This window comes from Astatotilapia calliptera, chromosome 14 (assembly GCF_900246225.1).
Source record: "Astatotilapia calliptera chromosome 14, fAstCal1.2, whole genome shotgun sequence".
NCBI lineage: Eukaryota > Metazoa > Chordata > Actinopteri > Cichliformes > Cichlidae > Astatotilapia > Astatotilapia calliptera.
The window spans coordinates 311,635-330,000 of NC_039315.1; the positions used below are offsets into that span (position 1 = coordinate 311,635).

At 45.5% G+C, this 18,366-nt stretch overlaps 1 protein-coding gene across 2 annotated transcripts; it reads left to right on the plus strand.

The window, feature by feature from the left end:
- The first annotated feature begins 9,983 nt into the window (after window positions 1–9,983).
- Window positions 9,984–14,451, plus strand: LOC113036967 (coagulation factor VII). Of its 2 annotated transcripts, XM_026193614.1 has the most exons (10): window positions 9,984–10,185; window positions 10,263–10,435; window positions 10,871–10,895; window positions 11,028–11,141; window positions 11,233–11,367; window positions 12,041–12,303; window positions 12,386–12,500; window positions 12,774–12,970; window positions 13,048–13,173; window positions 13,909–14,451. In XM_026193614.1, exons 1-10 carry the CDS (start codon window positions 10,113–10,115, stop codon window positions 14,152–14,154), a joined length of 1,467 nt encoding a protein of 488 aa, XP_026049399.1. In that variant the 5' UTR covers window positions 9,984–10,112; the 3' UTR covers window positions 14,155–14,451. The 2 variants fall into 2 exon arrangements, with proteins under 2 accessions (XP_026049399.1, XP_026049400.1); XM_026193615.1 differs by lacking the exon at window positions 11,233–11,367.
- The last annotated feature ends 3,915 nt before the right edge of the window (window positions 14,452–18,366 follow it).

An 18,366-nucleotide genomic window follows, 5' to 3' on the forward strand; every position in this document is an offset into this window, starting at 1 on the left:
TTATCATTTCCTGATGATTTAATGTGTGAACGTTACCGTTTTTCAGCACAATCTATAATTTATTTGAATAACATCCTCAGGCCTAATATTGCTCATGTGACACATCGCGGACATTCTCTACTAATCAGGGCTTTATGTATCCTCGTGTGCGCGCTTAACTTGGGGTTAAAGCAACTCCGCATTGACTGAACTAATTGTTATCAGCCTTTCTGAAACCGAATATTCCGAGTTGGACAGTTCGGGGTTACTCAACCCTGAGTATCATTTTTCACTCTGAGTTTTCTAAACCGGCTTCCTGAAATAGGGCCCTGGAAGCCGGTTTAGAAAACTGGCTGAAGCACAGGTGCTTCAGCCTGCCTCCACCTCCACCACAAAGTATTTTTTGTCCAAGTGGTTTGAGAACTCTGTAAAGCCCGTAAGATTTTTCACACAGTGGGACAGACTTGTTGGGAACCAGTTGGACTGACTGAGTGAACCAGCAGCTGTTGGATCAGACATCAGTGGAAACCTTTGTCTGTTCTGTTGTTCACGTCTGGCCTCAGTTTGAACATAAACCTGTTGTGACAAAGTGGAGAAGCAGTTGCAATTCTCTCCATTTGTCCCACATGTGTTTACCTTGTTTTTGCACATTGTACACATTCTGTTTCTATGTATTTGCTATGGTTTGCTATTTGTCAAGTAACATTGCTTCACTCACTATCCGGGTTTGTTTGTGGAAGCGTTTTGTTGCCGGCAAATCAAACATTCTGCAAATTAAGACAAATACTAAGTTATGTTTCTTTATACTTTATTATGTTACAGATTAAGTCATTTGTTCATACTTACTCTGTTTGTCTTTTCAGTCATCATGAGTGTCAGGTGTGGGGAAACGCCCGCCTGGCATTTCCTCATTTTAAAGTCCTGATCATGTCACACATGACATCATCAGGAAAAACCAAGTGGAGGGGTTTCCTTTTGTCTGTGTTAATGTTTAAAGGGATTTGTTGAATGTTTTTCCTTTTGTTAATACTGCCATTTAGTTGTGTAAATGTGCATGTTAGAAGTGTGTAGAGGTTTTGTGTTTTTAGATAATCTGTGTAGAGCTTTAGATCCCTCAGTTGAGTGAGTGGTACTGGCTGGGCAATTGGAGGGAAATTGATGGCCCTATTTAAAGCCAGTCTCTACCAGACGCAGGAGGGAGGAGAGGTGAGCGGTGTCACCAGAGCCGTGCCGTGCCGTGCCGTGCCATCTTTTCATCCAATTGGTTCACCCCAACGCGACGCTTCATTTGCTCTAGCAGGACACCTACTGGACGTAAAAATAATAGCTGGCATGAATTTGAAGAGTGTGGCATTTTGCACACAGCCTGTAAATGTCAACAACAAAAGGAGTGTGTAAAACATGTATATTGTAGTGATGGCAGTATACTGTGTATATTTATACTGGCAGTATGGGAAATGATTATTTGGAAATGCTTGAAATGGAAATGATCATTTACTGTGAGGTGAGGTGTGGTTGGGGTGTGGACAGTGGTTGTGCTTTTGTAACGTTGAGGTATGGACAGCTACACACTGAGGCTTTGAGCCTCAGTCCTGCCTGTTCACATTTTATTCTGTAAAAACTAAATTTTCACTGCTTTTATGACCTTTTTAGTGGGGAGAACATAGCTAGGATTTAATGATTTAACAAATCTTTTGAATCCTTTGTCCTCCACAATGCTAAATGGCTGGGAGTCCTCAATCACCATGGTAACCAGGTCTTCATCTATTTGAGATTGTTCTCCTGAGGAAAGACAATAAAGACAAAGCACACATATAAATATCACACACGTAACTTATAACAGTTGTATAATATTGTTATATCATTTAGTAACATTACTGCATGCTATATTATCATTGCATTTGATGGCTCACCAGGGCCCTATTTCAGGAAGCCGGTTTAGAAAACTCAGAGTGAAAAACGATACTCAGGGTTGAGTAACCCCGAACTGTCCAACTCGGAATATTCGGTTTCAGAAAGGCTGATAACAATTAGTTCAGTCAACGCGGAGTTGCTTTAACCCCAAGTTAAGCGCGCGCACGAGGATACATAAAGCCCTGATTAGTGGAGCACAGATTAAGCGAGTCACCATGGAGACGGAGGGAAAGAAGGCGCGGTCAATGTATTTCACAGCGCTTGAGGCCGAAATTCTGATGGCAGCATATGCCGATAACATGCAAATTTTGCAGAAAAAAGTAACACAGCCTCAGCTGCAAAAGAAAGAGAGCATGCATGGCAAAACATAGCCGACAGAGTCAATGCGTGAGTGTTAATTTAAACATTGATCGAGGGATTTCCACCCATTTAACACGTTATTTTATTATATTTTATTTTTTATTTCATACATTTTATTTTGTGATGTGATGTGAGCGCAGGTGCAACCCAACAGGCCCCAAACGTTCCTGGCAGCAAGTAAAAATGAAATATAAAAATATAGTCCAAACAGGTAAGGTGTAATTGTATTATGAGCCATAGTGCTTGGTCTGTTTGTCCGATGTAAATCAATTGCAGTTAGAGGCTACATTAATTTTCTTTCTGTAAGCACTTATTGAAATTATCTGAGCACATTACAAGTACATATTTGCTTACTCTGTATGCTCAAATGTGGCCCGTTATAGCCAACAGAAAAACAGGTGGGGGTCCTCCACCACCACCACTCACAGAGGCCTGAGCACTTGGCTTCCACATTTGTGATAATGTTGGCAGCATCACATATGATCTTCACAGTGCAGAGAACACAAATTAGCATCCATTACTATAATGAAATAATTTGTTAGTTTGAAATGCTACAGGGAACTATGTACCTGCACATTAATGCTGTGGAAAGACTTCCTGTTCACATAGTCTCCTTCATTTACTGAAGGAGCAATGATTGGAATGTGAGTGCCATCTATACAGCCAATCACGCCTGGGAACCGTGAGAACAAATGTAAACTTTAAGTAGTAGTTCAAGTATCACCACATCATGAATTAAGTTTTGTTCATCCTGATACCTGCAATTTTGTGGCATCCCTCTTTGATGAATCTTGTGGGTCTGTGACCGGGGAACACCACAGACGAGTACAGGAGACGTTTCAGTGCAACTGTAACATTCCTGACTGCCCGACAGACGGTAGCCTTGGAAACGTGCTCAGCGTCATCAATATTATACAGAAAGCTCCCGTTTGCAAAAAACCGAAGTGCAATACAAATAATATGTACAGAACTGAGAGGATGTCCGCGATGTGTCACATGAGCAATATTAGGCCTGAGGATGTTATTCAAATAAATTATAGATTGTGCTGAAAAACGGTAACATTCACACAGGAAATCATCAGGAAATGATAAAATGTCCAAACGCGCTCTAATCACTCTCTCCCGGCGGAGAGCTCTGCGGAGAATTTGGGCTTCAACATCTACTGGCTCTTCAAGGAAGGAGCACGCCATGTCTGACACTTCCTACTGTCAGGTTTCTGACAAAGAGGCGGAGAACAGTCAGGGTTAGTTGAAGTAAACCTGCTAGGGGGCAGGTTAGCTTCACGGAGTGTGTCGTCATAGTAACTCACTCAGAATTAATCTAAACTCGCTTTGTGAAACCAAAAACCCAGAGTTTTCGTTAACTCAGGGTATACTTACTCAGAGTTTGCTCTAAACCGGCTTCCTGAAATAGGGCCCAGTAGGTGAAAGGACATGAAGACACAAACACCGATCACAGTCAGAAACAACCAGCCAGTACAAAACAGCTCCTCTCATAAAGCAGGCAGACACCAACTACTGAAGGAAACCACCACAAAGTCAAATTAAACCCTAAACAAACACAGCGGGGGGGCGAGGCACCCTCAAACAGCTTTCAGGTTTAACAATGGGAATGAAAATGAAGCCATGAGGGCCAAACGGCACCCTCTGCTTGCAGCTGCCCCCTCAGCCTGCGTGCAGGTGTGTCCAATCAGTCACTCAGGGGTCTGGTTTCCCTCTGCTGGACCAATAGGCTTTCACTGGAGGTGCAGGCCGAGGGTTGGTCTGTGTTTCCACAGAGACTTATTCATCATGAAGAACACAAGACAGAACAACCAACTCGCTCATGAGAGAAGTTTTGGGTCAGAACCAGCTCTTGGAGCTCACGCTGCTCACCTGACTGCAAATCCTTCAAAGAGCAGCTTCCTCGTAGCCTTTTTATTGACAAACACAGTTGCAACACACAGCACAAGCACCTCCCTCCGTAAAACCCCCCAATGGTTCTAAGACAAGGCACTCTGTGTGTGTGTGTGTGTGTGTGTGTGTGTGTGTGTGTGTGTGTGTGTGTGTGTGTGTGTGTGTGTGTGTGTGTGTGTGTGTGTGTGTGTGTGTGTGTGTGTGTGTGTGTGTGTGACCTCCTGCTGACCAGGGGGTGGCTGTAGCTCAGGTGGCAGAGCAGGTCAGCCACTAATCAGAAGGTCGGTGGTTCGATCCCAGGCTGCATCCTGGCTGCATGCCAAATATCCTTGGGCAAGATACTAACCCCGTGTTTGCCTACTGGTGGTGGTCAGAGGGCCCGGTGGCGCCTGTGTCCGGCAGCCTCGCCTCTGTCAGTGCGCCCCAGGGCAGCTGTGGCTACAATGTAGCTTGCTATCGCCAGTGTGTGAATGTGTGTGTGAATGGGTGGATGACTGAATGTAGTGTAAAGCGCTTTGGGGTCCTATGGACTAGAAAAGCGCTATACAAATGCAGGCCATTACCATTTACCAAAAGGGTCATAAAAGCAGGAAGCAACAACAGAAGAACAGATCTGTCAGACAGGATGTATCTGCGATAAAACCTCCCCCAGCACACAGTGTCTGGTGGTCAGAGACAAAGGAATGTCTTGATCCTGTAGATTGAACTCAGACTTTACAAATTTAAGAACCACAATGACAACATTCAACAATCAGACTTAACACTGAGCAGTCGTCAGGCCAGTCTACATCACAGCAACCCTGCAGTATCTGTAAGGCAAGGCAAGGCAAGTTTATTTGTACAGCACAATTCAACAACAAGGTGATTCAAAGTGCTTTACAGAGACATTAGAAACAAGAACAAATAAAAAGCAGGATTTAAAATTGATTAAAACAAGCAAATAAACTAATTAACAAACAAACAAACAACAGTATATAAAATCAAAACAGATAAAATCAGAACAGTAGATAAAATCAGTAGTTAAATGTAAGTTTTGAAATTTAAGCTTAAAGTGTGGATTTGGTGCTTTATTCAAATGCAGCTGAGAACAGGTGAGTCTTCAACCTGGATTTAAATAAACTGAGTGTTTCAGCTGATCTGAGGCTTTCTGGGAGTTTGTTCCAGATATAAGGAGCATAAAAGCTGAATGCAGCTTCTCCGTGTCTGGTTCTGACTCTGGGAACTGATAAAAGACCGGATCCAGATGACCTGAGGGATCTGGAAGGTTCATACTGGGTCAGGAGGTCACTGATGTATTTTGGTCCTAAACCATTCAGAGCTTTATAGGCCAGCATCAGAACTTTAAAGTCTATCCTCTGACGGACAGGCAGCCAGTGTAAAGACCTCAGAGCTGGACTGATGTGGTCCACTTTTTTGGTCTTAGTGAGGACTCGAGCAGCAGAGTTCTGAATGAGCTGTAGTTGTCTGACTGATTTTTAGGTAGACCTGTAAAGATGCTGTTACAGTAATCAAGCCTACTAAAGATGAATGCATGGACTAGTTTTTCCAGGTCCTGTTGAGACATCAGATCTTTTATCCTTGATATATTCTTGAGGTGATAGTAAGCTGACTTTGTTATTGTCTTAATGTGTTTTTCTAAGTTTAGGTCTGCATCCATCACTACACCCAAATTTCTCGCCTGGTTTGTGGTTTTTAGATGCATAGATTGAAGTTCTCTGGTGACCTGTAATCGTTTTTCTTTGGCGCCAAAGACTATTACCTCAGTTTTGTTTTTGTTTAGCTGGAGAAAATTGTGGCACAACCAGTCATTGATTTCCTCAATGCATTTACCAAGAGCCTGTACAGGGCCTCGGTCTCCTGGTGACATTGTGATATATATTTGTGTGTCATCTGCATAGCTGTGGTAGTTTATTTTGTTGTTGTTTATAATCTGTGCCAGTGGGAGCATGTAAATGTTAAACAGAAGGGGTCCCAAGATGGAACCTTGGGGAACTCCACATGTGATACTTGTCTGCTCAGATGTGAAGTTACCTATTGATACAAAGTATTTCCTGTTTTCTAAGTATGTTTTGAACCAGTTTAGTACAGTTCCTGAAAGACCTGTCCAGTTCTCCAGTCGTTTGAGTAATATGTTGTGGTCAACTGTATCAAATGCTGCACTGAGATCCAGTAAAACTAGGACTGACATTTTTCCACTGTCTGTATTCAGACATATGTCATTAAACACTTTGGTCAGAGCGGTTTCAGTGCTGTGGTTCTGTCTAAAACCTGACTGGAAGGCATCGTAGCAGTTATTCTGTTTTAAGAAGTAACTGAGCTGTTGAGAAACTGCTTTTTCAATGATCTTACTTAAAAACGGGAGATTTGAGATCGGCCTGTAGTTTTTCATTTGTGTCTTGTCAAGATTGTCCTTTTTCAGTATAGGTTTGATTACAGCAGTTTTTAGTGGTTCTGGAAACACACCTGATAATAAAGAAAAGTTGGCGATCTGTAACAGGTCTGACTCTAAAGTCTTTGAGACCTTTTTGAAAAAACTTGTTGGCAGGACATCTAAACAGCAGGAGGAGGAGTTCAGTTGACCTAAGATGTCCTCCAGGTCTTTGCTGTTAATAGGTTGAAACTGTTTGATGGTGTTTAAACAGTTTTTTGGTGGACACAGTACATATCCTGGATCTGCTGTTGATGTACCAATTGCTTGTCTAATCTTTTGGATTTTGTCTGTGAAGAATTTGGCAAAGTCATTGCAGGCCATGGTCGAATGAAGTTCAGCTGCCACTGACACAGGAGGGTTTGTTAGCCTGTCAACTGTAGAAAATAAGACCCGAGCATTATGGCTGTTTTTAGTGATGATGTCAGAGAAGTAGGACCTCCTTGCATTCCTCAGTTGTAAATTATAATTGTGAAGTTTCTCTTTATAGATGTCATAATGAACCTGGAGGTTTGTTTTTCTCCATCTGCGCTCAGCTTTCCTACACTCTCTTTTTTCATTTTTCACCAGTGTGGAGTTTCTCCATGGAGACTTTTTCCTTCCAGAGATAACCTTCACCTTAATGGGAGCAATAGTGTCCATTACATTTAACATGTTAGCATTGAAGCTATTGACGAGCTCATTGACTGACCCTCTGGACAGGTCAGGTGTTAATGGGAAGACCTGGTTAAAAATTGCACTACTGTGTTCAGTTATACACCGTTTTGTGATCACTGTTGTTGATATATTTGTGTGGGCTGAGATTTTACTTTCAAAGAAAACACAGTAATGATCAGACAGGCCCACATCAGACACAGTAACCTTTGAAATGCTCAGGCCTTTGGAGATCAGTAGGTCAAGAGTGTGTCCTCTATTATGTGTGGCCTCTGTTACATGCTGAGTCAGCCCAAAGTTGCCCAGAGTGTTACTCAGGTCTTTAGTCCCTTTGTCCTGAGGGTTGTCCACATGAATGTTAAAATCCCCAGCAATAATTACACAGTCAAAATCAACACAGATCACAGACAGCAGTTCACTGAGGTCATTAAAAAAGTCTGTGCAGTATTTGGGAGGCCTGTAAACATTAAGAAACACAACTTTGGATGGGGCCTTCAGCTGTAAAGCCACATATTCAAAAGACTGAAAACTTCCAGGAGATAGCTGCTTACATTGAAATGATTCATTAAATAAGACAGCAACCCCCCCTCCTCTCCTGCTCGCCCTGACCTCACTGATAAAACTGTAGTTAGGAGGGGTCGTCTCGATGAGAACAGCTCCACTGTTACTTTGGTCCAACCAAGTTTCAGTTAAAAACATAAAATCAAGGCTGTGCTCAGTGATTAAATCATTAATTAAAAATGTTTTCCCAGCTAGAGATCTAATGTTTAATAAAGCCAACTTAAGTGTTTTAGAGGCATTACTTGTCCCCTCGTGTTTGGGAGCAGTCTGTGGCACACAAGGTATGTTTACTATGTTTAAAGATCTTTTAGAGTGCAGCTCTCTGTGTTTTGACCAGGCCACATGTCTCCTGTCACCTAAAAGTACAGAAATTTTAAAACCTTCTAGTAAACAGGGTCCCAGCTTCTCCTGGGAAAAGTCACCACTGCCATAATCCTCGCAGCCCGGACCCTCCACACATCACGCATCAGACTGCGGAGACAGGGCATGAAGAGGAACTAAGGGGGGCGAGGCTGGGCAATGTGACTTCGATTGCTCTGTTGAGGGTGGGGCTCGATGGCGAACCTTTGGCCGCTCTGGTGGGGGGTTTATGGGGGACAAAAAGGGATTGGGACGGGGGGTAGATCTGAGCCCAGCATTGACCCGCTCCATCATCTCCTCAGTGAATTTCAGGTGTGGGGAGGAGGGAGAAAGGGAGGGGGAGGAGGGTGATGGCCTGTCAGGGGTTTGGGGGACTGGGGAAGGTCGTGGTCCCTGGTCCTGGTCGTTGGAGGCAAATAGGGACCCCTCTTCTTGCCTCAGATGTCTCTCCTTTCTGAAGCTCTTCCCGGGTGGGGGCAAATGGAGCTCCTCCTCAAGGTTTCTGCTGGGCTTTGTCTGTTCTTGGAGTACTGTTTGTTCCTCTTTATGAGATAACTCCTCGTTTATCTCAGCCTTGGCACCAAGCACAGATGGATGACGTATGGAATAAAACAAGTTGGAGGTGAACAGTTTCACCCCTGACTTGTTAAAATTAAATCCATTTGCTTTGAACAGATGCCTGCGTTCCCAAAAAATATTAAAGTTGTCGATAAAATGCACTGAGTGGTCAGCACATGCTGATATGAGCCATTTATTCAGTGTAAACAACCTGCTGAATCTCTCGTCTCCTCCTCTGACCGGCGGTACAGGTCCACTGATGAATACAGCTGCATTCAGAGAGTTTACAGTGTTTAATAATCCAGTAAAGTCCCGTTTCAGAACCTCCGACTGTTGTTTGGACACATCGTTTGACCCTGTATGCAGAACAATGTTTGTCACAGTTGGATATTCATCTGCAATTTGAAGAATTCTCTCCTTCAGGTTGTTGACCATATCGTTAGGAAAGCAGAGGACTTTAGTGTTCTTACCGCACATCCTTTGTACATCCTTTACGGCAGAGTCACCCACAATCAGAGTTTCAGGCCTAGCCTTTAGCTTTCCCTGTGGTCTTTTGCTATTCAACAGATTTTCAGACCTTATTTCGCTGCTTTTAGATGGATGGTTGTCCGATATAGATCCAGGGTCCTTTGATAGTGGAGCAAATCTGTTCTGCAGTTTCACATTCAGTTGTTTTGGAGGTTTGTTGTTAACCTTCCTATTCACGGTTGTCCAGTCCTGTTTCCTCCCGTATACAGGGGTAGAAGAGCTTCTCTGTCTCGTAGGAAGTGAAGGCCAGTCGGTTTCAGAGATTTCAGCTCGCTGTGCCCTGCCTGTGATACGTCCTCCCCCTTCCAGGAGACATGATTTATGTCTTGGTTTTGCACCAAGACAGTCTAAGGGGGGATTATCACTTGAGGATTTATAATAATGCACAGAGTCTACTTTCTTGGTCATGTCATCTGTGCTCCTTAGCTGTGTGCTAGCTTGCTCATCGCCATTGTTTTGAATCAAAGGCAAGGTTGTTTCATTTCCACACAGTCCATTTACCTCCACGTTTACTTCTAAGTATCTGTACTGCAGTACAGATACTGCAGTACCGCGTGTACTCTGTTCAGCAGGCCCTGCACGTGTCGCTGTCGGTGCTCTGAAGGTTATTCCAGAGTTGGCTCCGTTCCTCTTAAGCCTTTGGAATATTTTCATGAACAGCTGCTTCCTACAGGATCATCAAAAGGTGCTGTGACCTTTGACCTTTTCACCTTTACAGGTCAGCAATGAAAATACTCCAGCAGAACAGAGTTCAGACGTGTTGTCATCTCTGCGGCTGATGTGACATCTGCGTGTCAATATTTGAGCTGTGGTTAACCATCAATCCGTCAGCTGCTCCTCCATCCTCCATTTTGCCCGCAGCCGTCGGACAGACATGCTGCCGTCCACAGCCGTGACTCTGAGCGTTGGCGCTCTGCTCGTCTGCTCTGCGCTCATCCAGTGTTCAGGTGAGACACACCCACGCTCGTGTTTTCCGCCTCTGCGGCACAGTCTGAGTGTTTCCGTTTTTCTGTCCACCCCTCAGTGTTCTTGGATCGGTCGGCGGCCGGCCAGATCCTGCGCTCCTCCTCCAGGAGGCGACGAGCCAACTCGCATTTCCTGGAGGAGATGCTGCCCGGGAACCTGGAGCGGGAGTGTTACGAGGAGCGCTGCTCACTGGAAGAGGCCACAGAGATCTTCCAGACCCAGGAGAAGACGGTACGAAGCCCACCGCCGCCCACGCAGCAGCAGATTACCACCGTGTTACTTTATTTAAACATATATTAAAGCAAAGTCAGCACCACAGACCCGTGCTAACCCAGAGAGGACCGCTTCGTCCTGATTGATGATGCTGGGCCCAAAACCTGACCCTCAGCGGGTGGAGCTAAATGCTTAAATAAGGATTTCGACGTAGTTCTAGTCAAGGGTGTGTAGCTAGCAGAGTGTGTGTAGAGGAAGCAGCTGAAATGATGGAAGTCATCAGAAAACATCACCCTCGTTCATCCCGGACACGAATCAGGACGATTACAGAGCAGGAGATCAGCTTAGCTGCGCACACACAGGATGCAGAGCGTTGTCGTGTCTGCAGACTCTTACACAGTCGTTCAACATAACCACAGCTGCAGTCACTAACTCTGAGTCCTTGTCCCACAGATGGAGTTTTGGTACAGATACACAAGTGAGTACGAACAACCCAGTCACTCAGTTTGTGGCAGCTCAGCTGGATGTGCTTTAGTCTGACTACAGTCTGAAATCTTATCAGGTGTCTTCTACCAATGACTCAGCTGAGTTCCTCACCTGTGTGTCTTAGACCTGAACCCCTGTGGGACCAACCCCTGTCTGAACGGAGGCATGTGCACCCTGGACCGAGGAGACTTCACGTGTCTTTGTCCTCCCCAGTATCAGGGCAAGATCTGCAACACAGGTAACAAACACCTGAAACTCAGGTACACCACCTTTAAATCGAGCAAATGACACCTGACAAATGAAATATTTATGAAAATTGCCTTGGGTAGTGGTGTTGGAGTGCCACTATAGAAATGGTGGCTGTATGCAGTACTGCAGAGACCTGGCAGGTGGCGCTGGAGTTCAGTGTGGCTGTGCTGACGGATACTTCCTAGAGAGTGACAGACAGAGCTGCTCCAAGACCGGTAACACTCCCAGGACCCACATTGTATTAGTATTACTGCACATAATACTACAGTAAGTGCAGACGGGATTTATTACTTCCAGGCTGGACGACTGTAATTCATTATTATCAGGAAGTCCTAAAAACTCCCTGAAAAGCCTTCAGCTGATCCAAAATGCTGCAGCAAGAGTCCTGACAGGGACTAGAAAGAGAGAGCAGATTTCTCCTGTTTTGGCTTCCTGTTAAATCCAGAATTCAAAATCCTGATCCTCACATACAAGGTCTTAAATAATCAGGCCCCATCTTATCTTAATGACCTTGTAGTACCATATCACCCTATTAGAGCACTTCGCTCTCGCTCTGCAGGCCTACTTGTTGTTCCTAGAGTATTTAAAAGTAGAATGGGAGGCAGAGCCTTCAGTTTTCAGGCCCCTCTTCTGTGGAACCAGCTTCCAGTTTGGATTCAGGAGACAGACACTATCTCTACTTTCAAGATTAGGCTTCAAACTTTCCTTTTTGCTAAAGCATATAGTTAGGGCTGGACCAGGTGACCCTGAATCCTCCCTTAGTTATGCTGGGGAATTCCCATGATGCACTGGTGTTAATCATTATTCATATATTCATGTCTGTGTCTTTGTTGGTCTCACGGCTAATCTGAGCTGATTTCGTGATCTTTCTTTCCCGTTCCTGCTCAGTGGCGTTCCCCTGCGGCCGTCAGCAGATGGAGGCTTTGGATCGAGGTCGCTCTCTGCTGAGTTCCTTGGAGACAGACGATGCCACGTGGGATTACAATGCAACAGACAGCTGGCTACCTGAACTTAATTCAACAGAGGTGTGGACAGCGAACGCAACAGGGAGAGGAGGGAACCTGACGGACAGTGGAGGGGCAGGAGGTAGCGAGATGCAGCCTCGTGTTGTGGGTGGATCCCTGGAGAGGAGAGGAGGGAGCCCCTGGCAGGTTTGGAGGGATCAGTGGAATAACGAAGCAGAACCTTGTTCTGAGCTGTGTGAACGTGCTGACTCTGAGCGTTTCTGTTCAGGTTCTGATCCACAGGTCTGACGGCTTCGGTTTCTGCGGAGGGACTCTGGTATCTGACCGATGGGTCGTTTCTGCCGCTCACTGCTTTGAAGAGTCTGCAGACCACATTACGATAGGTGAGGCCGGTGGTTTACAGTGGACCTCACCCACTGTGAGCGGCAGAGCAGCAGGGGTGCTCATGTAAACACGCATACTTTGAATGCTAATCAGACACTGTTCACACATCTGTGTAGGCTTCTGCACGTCTGTAAAACCACTACACTCAGGTATGTGCCCTCTGCTGGCTGCAGCAGCGATTGCGGCATCTCGGTTCATCGATGCTGTCCCTTCAGTCTGAGCGCAGGAATGTGTGTGTGAGCTGGGTTTTCTGAGTGTGTGTGTGTCTGCAGGTGACTACGACAAGCAGCGTCCCGATCCAGGCGAGCAGCAGATAAAGATCCAGAAGGTCATCATTCATCCTCACTTCCACGCCTTCACCTTCGACAGCGACCTCGCTCTGCTCTATCTCGCCCGGCCTGTTCAGAAGGGCCCCACCGCAGTCCCCGCCTGCCTCCCCGACACCCACCTCTCCAAATACCTGCTGAAGGTAATTTCATCGGAAATGATGAGTGCTGCAGCTGACTTGGCCCATCTGTCTGATGCCGACTGTGTCCGTGTGCCCAGGAGGACAACCACGGCGTGGTGACGGGCTGGGGGGCCACCGAGTACCTGGGCCGCTCCTCGAGGTTCCTGAGGAAGGTGACACTCCCAGTGGTCGGCTACAAAGACTGCATCAGCACCACCGAGCAGGTGATCAGCTGAGCGTCTGAGCCCAACCCCGCAGCAACTGCTGATCTATACTTAGTGTTTGAGAAAGAGCAGCAACACAGCAACAGGTGACGTAAACGTTAGAAAAGCTGCTGCATCCTCTGATAAACTAGACTGTTTATCAGAGGATCCGGGGGGGCTACTTAGAGGGTTACCTGGTACGCCCGCTGTCGATAGACCGCCACGTTCGTGGTGAACACCGACGGGCTGGACAGTTTTTGGATGGAGGTCCACAGGTTAGCATGTTAGCAGGGGACTGCTGCACATTCGTCATACTTAATACAAGTAATGACCTTTTCTAAAAGTAACTGTAATCTGATTACTGAGTGTAGTAGTGTCATCTCTACAAAATGAAACGAGGGTGGAAACTGCTTCGGCGAGCAGCACTGCTGAACGACAGTTGGGGTCGTAGAGGACGATAAAGAGCACACCTGTTCATGTGTCCTTACAGGAAGAACTGTTGGATGAACAGGTGTGCTCTCTGTAACGTGTTTGAATCCTGCACTAAGCAGACTGTGGACACCTGAACATGATGCACAGCATCTGCTGTCAGCATTGTTTGTGTACAGGTGTACATGTAAATCTGCCCCGTCTCAGGTGTGCTGTTCACTCGAGCGATACCGTCTATGACCAAATCAAACCAGACCAGGGTCAGCGATAGAGACGCAGCCGTTCCCACGTTGCCCTGATGCCCGGCCCCTCCTGTGTTTCCTGCAGGTGATCACAGACAACATGTACTGCGCAGGTTACCTGGAGGCCAGTAAGGACGCCTGCAGCGGGGACAGCGGAGGGCCGTTTGTGGTGAACTACAGGGGGACCTGGTTCCTGACCGGGGTCGTCAGCTGGGGGGAGAAATGTGCCGCCCGTGGCAAGTACGGTGTCTACACCCGACTGGGCAACTTCCTCAACTGGATCCGAGACACAATGGAGAGACGGGACGTGAACGGCACTGGGAGCCCGTGAAGCCCCGAGAGCCAAGCGTGCCCGGTTTCATGTGAGGGGATTATGGGATACCGAGTGAGCTGCAACCACCTTCAAACCGACTCTGAACACTGCTGCCACACTGACGCCATAAAGGGATCTGCTGCAGTAATAGTACAGCGAGTATGCATAGTGAGTACTTTAATACCACAGAGGAAGCATCACCCTGAGATTTAAAGCAATGCTGTGAAGGAGCATGCAGTAAATCTGTTGCTGTGTTTGTCTATGAATAAATGTCAAGGAGCAAAATTCACCAAATAAACAACGTGTGTAAGCTTCTCTTCATGTTCCTGGATGATGTTTGATTCACACACCTGTGGGTACATACATGCACAGACTATACATATGAGATGGTCACTGTGATGTCACATATTGGTCTTTGAGGTTGTTTTTCAGGTTTCAAACATTTTTGAGACCTGGCAGGAAGAGTGAAGGGGCCGAGCTGACCAGGCGACGCTGCACGCTCGGTAAAAATAGGCTTTTATCGTCCTGCATGATCATTTTCACTGTTATTGGATAAGCTGTGAACCCAGCAGCTGAGACCACAAACCCTTCAGATCATTTCATTTCCTACAGACTTCAGACAATCAGACCAGAGCAGTCGCCCCCTGCTGGACATTAGATTGAATGCAGGTCTAAGCAGTAATATCTGAATGTTGCTGTTACAGTAAACAGATCATGTCATCATTGTTGTGCAAACATGTTGATTTTGGTTCTTTAATAAGAGCTTTTGAGTGCCTCCCACATAAACACAGCAATGAAACAAAACAATGTTGCATCATAAAGCATCGTGCCATAACATGAGCAGCGCGTTACATAATGGGCCTGGCAGTCATTCACAGGTGTGAAGTAGTCAGACTCGAACGTCAAGGAAGGTGGTAGGGAAGCAGACTATGCAGACATTTAGGTTTCCAAGGTGAGCAATTCAATAGTGATGGGACGTTCTGTATCGAGGCTTGCTTCATTTATGGGAGGAGCTGAAAATGATGACGTCCGAAGCCTCGCTGCCCGGCTGTACCACGTGACTGGTTCATGAAGTGGTTCGAACTTTGCCGCAAGATATGACAGCGATATAAACCCCTCAGACTTCATTCAAAATGTGGGTGTTTGATGGAGAGTTGTTAGTGAGAGTTTGGAGACAGTTTGGAGGTTTATGAGAGTGAGGAGAGAAAGTCAGGAGAGAATGGAGCCAGCTAAGAAGAGGAGGATGTCCTCCCCTGTGTGGGAACATTTTGATCTTATTCCTCCCAACAAAGTATGTAAATTTCTACAGACGATGTATTTTCATGATACTGATGGTGCAATACAATTTATGTTAAGCTGTCTTGACTTTTGTACAAGGTGAAGTGTTTGCTCTGTGCCAGGGAGCTGGGATATAACAACAACACCTCATCCATGCTTAGGCACTACAGAGCTTTGCATGAGAATAAGGGGAACACTGATTGTGGAGCAAGGCCAGGGCCCTATTTCAGGAAGCCGGTTTAGAGCAAACTCTGAGTAAGTATACCCTGAGTTAACGGAAACTCTGGGTTTTCGGTTTCACAAAGCGAGTTTAGATTAATTCTGAGTGAGTTACTATGACGACACACTCCGTGAAGCTAACCTGCCCCCTAGCAGGTTTACTTCAACTAACCCTGACTGTCTCCGCCTCTTTGTCAGAAACCTGACTGTAGGAAGTGTCAGACATGGCGTGCTCCTTCCTTGAAGAGCCAGTAGATGTTGAAGCCCAAATTCTCCGCAGAGCTCTCCGCCGGGAGAGAGTGATCAGAGCGCGTTCGGACATTTTATCATTTCCTGATGATTTCCTGTGTGAATGTTACCGTTTTTCAGCACAATCTATAATTTATTTGGATAACATCCTCAGGCCTAATATTGCTCATGTGACACATCGCGGACATGCTCTCAGTTCTGTACATATTATTTGTATTGCACTTCGTTTTTTTGCAAACGGGAGCTTTCTGTATAATATTGGTGACGCTGAGCACGTTTCCAAGGCTACCGTCTGTCGGGCAGTCAGGAATGTTACAGTTGCACTGAAACGTCTCCTGTACTCGTCTGTGGTGTTCCCCGGTCACAGACCCACAAGATTTATCAAAGAGGGATGCCACAAAATTGCAGGTATCAGGATGAACAAAACTTAATTCATGATGTGGTGATACTTGAACTACTACTTAAATTTTACATTTATTCTCAGGGTTCCCAGGCGTGATTGGCTGTATAGATGGCACTCACATTCCAATCATTGCTCCTTCAGTAAATGAAGGAGACTATGTGAACAGGAAGTCTTTCCACAGCATTAATGTACAGGTACATAGTTCCCTGTAGCATTTCAAACTAACAAATTATTTCATTATAGTAATGGATGCTAATTTGTGTTCTCTGCACTGTGAAGATCATATGTGATGCTGCCAACATTATCACAAATGTGGAAGCCGAGTGGCCAGGCTCTGTGAGTGGTGGTGGTGGAGGACCCCCACCTGTTTTTCTGTTGGCTATAACGGGCCACATTTGAGCATACAGAGTAAGCAAATATGTACTTGTAATGTGCTCAGATAATTTCAATAAGTGCTTACAGAAAGAAAATTAATGTAGCCTCTAACTGCAATTGATTTACATCGGACAAACAGACCAAGCACTATGGCCCATAATACAATTACACCTTACCTGTTTGGACTATATTTTTATATTTCATTTTTACTTGCTGCCAGGAACGTTTGGGGCCTGTTGGGTTGCACCTGCGCTCACATCACAAAATAAAATGTATAAAATAAAAAATAAAATATAATAAAATAACGTGTTAAATGGGTGGAAATCCCTCGATCAATGTTTAAATTAACACTCACGCATTGACTCTGTTGGCTATGTTTTGCCGTGCATGCTCACTTTCTTTTGCAGCTGAGGCTGTGTTACTTTTTTCTGCAAAATTTGCATGTTATCGGCATATGCTGCCATCAGAATTTCGGCCTCAAGCGCTGTAAGATACATTGACCGCGCCTTCTTTCCCTCCGTCTCCATGGTGACTCGCTTAATCTGTGCTCCACTAATCAGGGCTTTATGTATCCTCGTGCGCGCGCTTAACTTGGGGTTAAAGCAACTCCGCGTTGACTGAACTAATTGTTATCAGCCTTTCTGAAACCGAATATTCCGAGTTGGACAGTTCGGGGTTACTCAACCCTGAGTATCGTTTTTCACTCTGAGTTTTCTAAACCGGCTTCCTGAAACAGGGCCCGGGTCCTGAAGAGTCATCAGTCTGTAACAGCTTCTTCCGGTCTTCAGTCGTCCATCAGCAGTGGACAGACTGGGATGATGATTTATCTAAATCAACGTGAATTCAATTCATTTTTCAGCAACAAATCACAACAACAGACTGAAGGCTCTGCCTCCCATTCTACTTTTAAATACTCTAGGAACAACAAGTAGGCCTGCAGAGCGAGAGCCAAGTGCTCTAATAGGGTGATATGGTACTACAAGGTCATTAAGATAAGATGGGGCCTGATTATTTAAGACCTTGTATGTGAGGAGCAGGATTTTGAATTCTGGATTTAACAGGAAGCCAAAACAGGAGAAATATGCTCTCTCTTTCTAGTCCCTGTCAGGACTCTTGCTGCAGCGTTTTGGATTAGCTGAAGGCTTTTCAGGGAGTTTTTAGGACTTCCTGATAATAATGAATTACAGTCGTCCAGCCTGGAAGTAATAAATGCATGAACTAGTTTTTCAGCGTCACTCTGAGACAGGATATTTCTAACTTTAGAGATGTTGCACAAATGGAAGAAAGCAGTCTTACATATTTGTTTAATATGTGCGTTGAAGGACATGTCCTGGTCAAAAATGACTCCAAGGTTCCTCACAGCGTTACTGGAGGCCAAGGTAATGCCATCCAGAGTAAGAATCTGGTTAGATACCATATTTCTAAGATTTTCAGGGCCGAGTACAATAACCTCAGTTTGATCTGAATTAAGAAGCAGAAAGTTAGCGGCCATCCAGGTCTTTATGTCTGTAAGACATTCCTGCAGTTTAACTCTGTAGATTTTTTCTGGACATGCGCCCAGGTTCGAGTCCGACCCGCGGTTTGCTGCAGGTCTTCCCCTCCCTCTGCTGTCCTGTCCCTCTTCGGCGCTCTGAAGCCGGAGGGCTGAAGTTTGTCTGAGAGACAGAAAGCAGCTGAACCCTGGCAGCTCTGCGTCATCGCTCGCG

Excerpts from the sequence above, each read along its gene's own strand:
- LOC113036967 (XM_026193614.1), top strand. The coding sequence starts at position 10,113 with ATGCTGCCGTCCACAGCCGTGACTCTGAGCGTTGGCGCTCTGCTCGTC. Across the intron at positions 11,142-11,232 it reads GGGCAAGATCTGCAACACAG|TGGTGTTGGAGTGCCACTAT; the intron begins GTAACAAACACC and ends TGCCTTGGGTAG. Across the intron at positions 12,971-13,047 it reads TCTCCAAATACCTGCTGAAG|GAGGACAACCACGGCGTGGT; the intron begins GTAATTTCATCG and ends CCGTGTGCCCAG.